Raw genomic sequence first — 8,743 nt, forward strand, 5'->3', positions numbered from 1 at the left:
AGAGTGTTTGTATTACATTATTTTTCCCTAGGTTATTTGAGCTCAATTGGAACATATATCAAGTACCGCGTAGATTTCATAGTTTACATGTAGACGTCATATTTCTGCCAAATTTACAAGATGTTTTAGACTTAGAAAGCTTAGTCATCGTCATATGAGACATGGACGTCGGTGGTGCATCCAATTGCGTTAGGGTTCTCGGCGCCACAACAATCATAGAACTTGGCAGCATAAGGTGGATCATTTGGTCCAAGTTCATAATACCTAATGAGAGAAAACAAAATAAAATGTTAAGGAGAGAAGTATAAATGATCAGTCGAGCTCCTTGCTTCGTTTCTAAGGATTACATGCGCATGTACTTGAAAATGAAAGCATTTTATACAGACTTCGCTTGTCACTCCATATACCGACATGCACAGCATGGAACACGTTTGCTGATGTCTCTGTAAAATCCAGGAGTTGCAAAAGCATATACTTATGAACGAAAGTCTTGATCTATGTTTTGCAACATTAAGTTCACTATAAAATTGTCATTTACATAAACACGAAGCGGACAAAAGCAGTAATCAAAGGAATCTAATCATTGTCATATATGGCATCTCTTGTAATCAAGTTTATGCCAAACTCTCAGCACACCTGATTTTAATAGGACACATGTAGAAATTGAACAAATGTAAATAACCGACTTTCCACACTTATATGAAACCTTCACCAGAACCTTGTGTCTGATTTGGTTTGCAAGATTATCCATGACACACATCCTGATACAAACATGCACGTCCAATTTGTATCTACGTTGCATGAAAATCACTTGTGCCCCTGTATATGTACATAAAACTACCTACATCTACTCCTTATATGTGAGGGCCACACATCCTGTCATCAGAGCAATGGGATCAGGGCTCATCTACTTATTATGTGATTGAAAATTCGAACAAGTTTCTTACAAGATGTTAACAAGATAATTTCTCACATGATGGTGACGGCGAGAACTGGTTCAATAGGCAGAATAATATACAATGCCAGCACGTCATTGAAGCCTCTTGCACCTCCACTTTTCAAATGGCCCCCATTATCTTTATGTTATTAATGATTAGTGATTAGTAAACAAAATTTTTGGTAATGCTTATCTGAACTCAAATCAACTTGTAATCCAAAATTTACATCAAATCCAATTTAAACTAGAGGTATAATAAGTTTACGAGAATTTATGCCCACATTTCATCTCTCATGTCAACTCTTATTTTCCTTCAGTATATTATTGACCCTAAACCTAACCGAACATATGCTAATGTAACATCATGTCATCCTCCAGTTATATAACATGTATCCAAACCTAAGGGCTAAGGCTAAAAGTATTGAATGTTGTTTCTTCTATAATTCTATCTTCCTCTCTAGCGAAATATTAAGCATCATGATGGAAAGACTAGAGAAATACCCACAAATCAACTTAGATACTACTGCTTTGTGCTTAGAAGATAGAGACGAGGTGACGCGGGTGAAAAATATGAGAAGTACACAAATCCATTTTAGAACAATGGCGGAGCCAAGGGGGCCAGGGGTGGCCATGGCCCCCCAGCTTTTGCCAAAGATACCATGTATACATACGAGTTTTTTTCCATATTAGTTCCCCACATCTTTCATATTCGAAATTAATCCCACAAATCCTTTATACTTGAAATTAGTCTCCCCAATCTTTTATATTTGAATAAGTCCCCTAAATCTTTCATATTAAGATTTGAAATAGTCCTCCAAATACTTGAAACATTTGACTAGTCCATTTGTTATATTTATGACCTAAATTGTTAATCATTATTGTGTAGTGGTTAACTAGAGACGAGTAACTACCAAACAACCAAAATCAACATTAAAATCTCCAAATTCAAGTTCAAAATCAGCAGATTTGAGTAAAATACATAGGCCCTATTTTCATGTATTTTTCTTTGTATTTAATAAGAACATGAGGGTTCAATGTTCATATAATATCGCACTTAATAGTAGAATTGTGAAATGGGGTCTATATTTTTATATGGGTTTACAGTTTGTGATGAACTTGTGAAATTGTATTCTTCCAATTTCATAAAATTTTAAATTAAGAAGTAGAGATGTGAAATAATTTTTCTATGCCCATGTACTTCTGCAACTATTTTACGTAAATGTAATACTTAAAATTGCTTCATTTTTTATTGTTACTGTATGTAATATGTTTAATGGTAATTTATAGTATATTGTCAATTTTTCAGGTCATTAATTTGTGGTTTGTGATTATAGAAAAACCAACTACAATTACTACATTTTATTAAAAAGAACTTTACAAAATTAAAGCATGATGATTCAATGAGGGGGCGTATACGTTGAAATGATTTAAGAATTTATGGGAAAAAAATTCTTGTAAAACTTTTATTTGGGGTTCTTCTTTCACCTACTTTTTTTTATTAGGGAAAAAAAATTCTGGCTCCGCCGCTACTCTGGAGGCATACAAGTCATACCTAGATTGGAAAAAACTTAGAGAGAGGTTCATTGATCAATTTGGAAATCAAAATAATAATACAATTCAAACAATCAAAAGTGACATTAACTCAACTGATTGCCTCAATTGTCCAAGGATCAAAATTTACAGCATAAAAGCCCTTATAGAGAATTTTTTTTTAAAAAATAAAGTATAAAATAAAAAAGAAATTAATCAAGAGAGTTTTAATTAATACCTTTTCTGGTCATCGTGCCTGCGACAGACGAAGAACGAAGGGTGAAACCTACAGGATGAGCGCGTGTTCGAGGAGGGGTCGTAGCTTAACTTGCACCGCCGGCACAACTTACCTTGCCTCTGCGCTTGGCTCTGCTCCTTATTATTCTCCATCATCAGCACACCGGCGCTCAGGTTTGGATCCTTCTATTTAGTATCGCCTCAGAATGGGATCGAGAGGGGTGACTGAGAATTAGAAGGGAGGAGGGTGAGTTTTAAGATATGATGGTCTTGAGGCGCAGCGCACCGACTTCAGATTTTCTTTTTGCCCCCTTAATTAAACGGCAAATGCTACGGCCCGGCCCATCCAACTGTTACGGATTTGTGCCTTAAATAAAGGACAAATGCTACAGCCCGGCCCATTCAACTCTTACTAATTGGTCCCCCAAATCGACCTTTAAAGCTTTAAATTAAGTGCCCCAAAATCTAGCTCGCATATTATAACTAAGTCCTTCCAAATCTCATATATTTAGATAAGCCCCCAAATCTGCAAGCTCTCTTAAGTAACTCCCTTTGGCCCTGTTTGGCAAAGGGTTAAGGAAGAGGGGTTAAATAGAAAGTTTAATGTACTTAGCTCATTCGATAATCCGAAGAACTAAATTATTAATCCGTTAAATAAATTTTATTTTAGCCCTTGTGATCAGTTTTAGTGTTTGAGAATAACAGTGATTTTGACTATTTTTTTATAATTAGAAGGGTTAACTCATAATCATTCTAAATAGGAGTATTAGTAAACACCTCATTTTGAGCGGTTAACTTATTTTAATCTCTCTAGAGGGGTTAGTTTAACTCTTCTATATTTTTTATGTTTGGCAAATTATAGAGGGTTAACTCACTTTAACCATTATATAGATATTTTGTGTTTGGCGGTTTAAGAAGGGGTTAAGTCTCCTTAACCCCTCACTTAACCCTTTGCCAAACGGTACCTTTATGTTTAAAAAACTATTGAATTAACTCCGAATTAACTAAATTTTATTAATCTTGCATCTTTGTTTTCAGGTCCTATTTGCAAAGTAGGATTATTTACTTAGTATCCAAACTACTTATGTTTGTTAGTAGTAGAATAAAGTCAGCTTATCTGTATGACTTGTTAGGATTGTGTCTTTAATTCTTTATATAACTTCATAAGAATTAGAAAAGATTAGAGGTCTATCATGATTAGAAAATTGGGCATCATCATGATTAGGAGTTTGTATCATATTCTAAGAAGAAAGTTAGGCTAGAGATAGAGCTTTAATTTCTCTATATATAGTCTTCTATTGTTGGAAGAAAAACTAAAGAGAACAGAGTTTCTTCTTAGAATATTGTGCGAGAGGTGAGTGTTTTGCAGTTTTTATCCATGCAAAAGATTACAATATCGGTAAGGGTTTCGTAGTTTTTATCCATGCAAAAGATTACAATATTGAGAGAGAGAGAGAGTTTCACAGTGTTTGTCTCTCCAAAAGATTGTAAGGAGATGGTTTTAGAGAGAATATAAAAGTTGATTATATATGTGAGGTTAAAAGATTGAGAGACAAAAGTTGAGAGGTTCCTCTTGTAATTCTTCCTGATGCATAATAGATTTCTTGTGTTGTTACTTTGTGAATGTAGGTCAAAGCTGATCGACCAAACCACGTAAATATTAGTGTTCTTTTTTCTTGATTGTGGTTGTTTTTTATCTTATAGATTGTTAGTTGGCTTTTGATTTGCACATACCATAGTAGACTGGGATTAAAATCCCCAACAAGTGGTATCAGACCAATAGTGATAAATATGGGAGCGAGTTTGTAAGATAGACATCGTATAAGATTGAAGATCGACATTATAAGAATCAAGAAAAAGAAAAAGAAAAAAAAGAGAGCTGCAATTGTGGTAGGCCGCGAGGTGGCGGATGGCCGCTACAAGTAATGGCGGCTGCGAGAGTGGCAACGGAAATTGGATTCTATGTCTAAAAATAGTCGACATGTGAGTAAGTCATGTGGAAATCACTCACACACAAAACCTCAAAAGTACTATTCACACTACAGCAAACGCAATTCTTGCTGCAGAACATTAAATTTACTATTCATGCTACAATGTATTTTTTAATTTCAATCACACTTGGTATGCTATAACAATTTTTTACCTTTTATCCACTGTTTAAGCTGAAGTAACATTTTTAACTTTCAAAATACTATTTATATCTCCTTTTTTTGGTCTTACAGATGATGAATTTAATCTTTGTCAAATATTTCATAAGTATAAATATATTTTTGACTCTATCATAGAATATAATAAAACTTACTATAGTTGGTATTTTATTTTGTTAGCTGGTTTGGAGATTTACTTTGTAAATAATAGTAAAAAAATTATCGTTGAAATTTTTAAAAATAGTTATATATATAAAAATCATTTTATCAATTTAGCGACAAACATACCTCAATAAATAATACTGACAGCAATGTGTGGGCTTATTACTAATATAAAGAAAATCCTCTTTTGGTCATTGTAAGCTACACTTTAAGAATTTTGAAAATACCCTCACATTTAAAAAAAATTAATTCTAAATGCCCTTACACTTCAAAAAAAAAAATCAGCAAGAATGCTCTCTCATCTTGAGTAGGGAAAAAATGAGGACAAAATTTTGATTAGACATATTCCCAAAAAATTAATCAAAATAAACCTAGTCCCAAAAAATTTATCAAAATAGACATATTTTCTGCCACATTAACTAAAACTAGGTCAATTTTATTAAATATTTTGGAAACTAGGTTGATTTTGAAAAGGAAAATTCTTAAACTCTATGGATTGAGAATACCGGAGAGTTTAATGCATAGTTTAACTTCATGGAATTGTCAATCCCGTGAAGTTTGAAAACTTTTTTTTTGTTGTAATCTCGTTGTTGTATCTACATACATCACATATCAAAAGTAAGAATCAAACATGAAATGTAAATGTAAATAGACAAAAGAAGAGATAGGGAGAAAGTGATCATCTCATTTTATTCATCCTCATTTCTCCATTCCTACGTACATTTTGTCTTCCATGGATTACAATATATAGATGTGGAAGAGAATACTAAAAGTCACAAGTAGGTGAAGAGTCTTCTTCTAGTAATGTCCACATTCATTGTATTTATATTTACAACACTCCCCCTTGGACATTACTACATGATGTCAATGCCTCGTTAAAAACCTCGCTAGAAAAACCCAGTGGGATAAAAACTAGTCGAGGAAAAGAGTACACGACATTAGTAGATTCTTGTTGCATTAGTTGCCTCATTAAAAACCTTTAACTAAGAAAACCCTGTGGGACAAAACTTAGTAAAGGGAAAAAGAGTACAACTATAGATCTTCGGGATCCAAACTTGTGTTGCATTAGTTGCCTCAACCTTTAGTTAAGAAAACCTTGTGGGACAAAACTTAGCAAAAAGGAAAAAAGAGTACAACTATAGTCCTTCAAGGCATAATCTTCGGGATTACGTTGAAAATTCGCTCCCCTTGATGATGACAATATTCTGACTTTATGCTAAGAAAAACCCAGTGGAACAAAACTTAGCGAAAAGAGGCAAATTATGATAATAGACCTTCAGGGCCCAATCTTCAGGATTGTTCTTTAAGAATTTGCTCACCATAAAGAATATTGTTTGCGGAAAAAGTTGCTGTATTCATTGCTGCATTCATTACAACTTCAATCGTTACAATGAAACAAAAAGATAGCCTTTTTATAAGACCCTTACACAATGAAAACAAAAAAAAATACAACTCTTTTCAAACAAACGCAAGATCCGTTTATCATCTCTTGCTTGCGTGGGTCTTTGGCCTGTGACGGGGACGTTGATATCCGTGGACCACCGGGCAATCAGATCCGCTCCGAGAAAATCGGGCAGAGCTTCGTCAGATATTAGCTCTTCTTAGTATTAACGCCAAGGGCTAATACTAAGGATCGGACGGGTGATGAAGGCTCTGACGTGGACCTCTCCTCTCCTTGTTGAAGCGCACGACCACTCTTCACTGCAGCAGGGCTTCGCCAAGGGTCTCCAAAAATCCTCCCTCCAAAAGCAAGGTCCAGGGGTCTATTTATAGGCATATGAGGACATGTAGGGGGGCTAGACACCCCTGGGGTGTCTCCACAGATCTGAGACACCCCTGGGGTGTCTCCACAAATCCGAGACACCCCTAGGGTGTCTCGGAATTTCCGAGACACACACCCCTAGGGTGTCTAGGCTTTTCCTAGACACCCCCGGGGTATTTCGACTTGTCGGGACTCAGTTTAGGTGTATTTCGTTGTCTTCCCTGTAGATTCTTCGTCCGAACTCGGATTTGAGTGATTCCGGGTGCGTCGGATGCTTGACGAAGAATTCGATCCGCTCTGGCGGTTGGATTATCTGTAGAGTGGTCGAGGCACGAGGGGCGTTGTCCTTTTTGTGAACAGTGCCGGGTTCCCGATTGGTCCGGGTCTTCGTTGTTCCGAAATCCTATAAGCTCACGTAGCTATACTTTGGATGTGATTGATCTGGCCTTCAGTCGGCGTAGTTAGCTTCAACTCTTGACCCTTTCGATTTTCGGTCTATTCGATGCTTTGACGAATATCCGAAGTTCTTCCAGCGCTGCGTTTATCGCTTGGCCGTCGTCGGAGTCTCGAGTGTGCAGCTGATGAATTGAGTTTGGCTCGTGTCATTGAGTTGACTTTGAACTACCTCCGCCACATTGTGCTGGCTTAGGGTTTCGGATCCCCGTGTGTTGGCTTTTTATCGCAACGCGTTGACCGGCGTTGACCTAGGGTTATGTGTTGACCGGCGTCCACCCTAGGGTTTCGGATTGTCGAACGTTGACTTTCGTTTGCAACGCGTTGCTTGGCGTTGACCTAGGGCTACGCGTTGACCGGCGTCCACCCTAGGGTTTTGAATCGTCGAACGTTGACTTTGATTGCAACGCGTTGACTGGCGTTGACCTAGGGTTACGCGTTGGCCGGCGTTGACTCTAGGGTTTCGAATCGCCATTAACACAGCTTATACTCGTACGTTTGTTGGAGTATACACAGTTTAAGCTCTTAAGGTATTGGAGCATCGCGGTCCCGAATGTTGGGGCTGCAGGATGAGTCGGGCTAGCATGCGGATTGTTTAATTCCGCTCCTATGTGACGTTTAAGCTAAAAGAGTTAACCCTTTTAGTGCTACGATATTGAATACGTAGACTTCGTCTTTCTCACGGGAATAGACTACCCGGCGACGCGTGTTAGGCGTTGACTTTAGGATTTTTGGCTAATCCCCAGCCTTCAACGGATTTGACAAGCCTTTACCGACTACCGTTTGAGTCGGGCTAACATGCGGTTTGTTTAAGTCCGTTCCGCATGTGACGTTGTGCTAAGAGAGTTAACGCTCTTAGTGCTACGATATTGAATACGTAGACTTCGTCTTTCTCACGGGAATAGACTACCCGGCGACGCGTGTTAGGCGTTGACTTTAGGATTTTTGGCTAATCCCCAGCCTTCAACGGATTTGATTAGCCTTTACCGACTACCGTTTGAGTCGGGCTAGCATGCGGATTGTTTAAGTCCGTTCCGCATGTAACGTTGTGCTAAGAGAGTAAACTCTCTGAGGCTTTGTGCTATGATTTTGAATACATAGGCTTCGTCTTTCTCACGGGAATAGACTACCCGGCAACGCGTGTTAGGCGTTGACTTTAGGATTTTTGGCTAATCCCCAGCCTTTAACGGATTTGATTAGCCTTTACCGATTACCGTTTGAGTCGGGCTAGCATGCAGATTGTCTTAATCCATTCCGCATGTAACGTTGTGCTAAGAGAGTAAACTCTCTGAGGCTTTGTGCTATGATTTTGAATACATAGGCTTCGTCTTTCTCACGGGAATAGACTACCCGGCAACGCGTGTTAGGCGTTGACTTATCCCTACTTAGGCTTCGGGATGAAATTCCCCGTGCATCGAGTGCCCGGATTATGGTGTTATTAATAACAACCTGCCACAATGTTGAATATGTGGACGGATGTTCTTTTCAACGGTTAAGAACTAACCGGCAGCGCGG

The 8,743-nt window shown here is 37.7% G+C and overlaps 1 protein-coding gene across 1 annotated transcript; it reads right to left on the bottom strand.

The window, feature by feature from the left end:
* Window positions 7-2,948, bottom strand: LOC109826363. The gene is made up of 2 exons (XM_020393389.1): window positions 2,706-2,948; window positions 7-264 (listed from the first exon to the last, which is right to left on the bottom strand). The coding sequence occupies exons 1-2, from the start codon at window positions 2,858-2,860 to the stop codon at window positions 141-143; spliced, it is 279 nt and encodes a 92-aa protein (XP_020248978.1). The 5' UTR covers window positions 2,861-2,948; the 3' UTR covers window positions 7-140.

The sequence above is a fragment of the Asparagus officinalis genome, chromosome 10 (genome assembly GCF_001876935.1).
Source record: "Asparagus officinalis chromosome 10, Aspof.V1, whole genome shotgun sequence".
Taxonomy (NCBI): domain Eukaryota; kingdom Viridiplantae; phylum Streptophyta; class Magnoliopsida; order Asparagales; family Asparagaceae; genus Asparagus; species Asparagus officinalis.

Bases quoted from the DNA above. Each gene is read 5' to 3' on its own strand.
- LOC109826363 (XM_020393389.1), bottom strand. From the start codon at position 2,860: ATGATGGAGAATAATAAGGAGCAGAGCCAAGCGCAGAGGCAAGGTAAG. The intron at 265-2,705 runs GTATTAATTAAA...TTCTCTCATTAG, and splicing joins AGGCACGATGACCAGAAAAG to GTATTATGAACTTGGACCAA.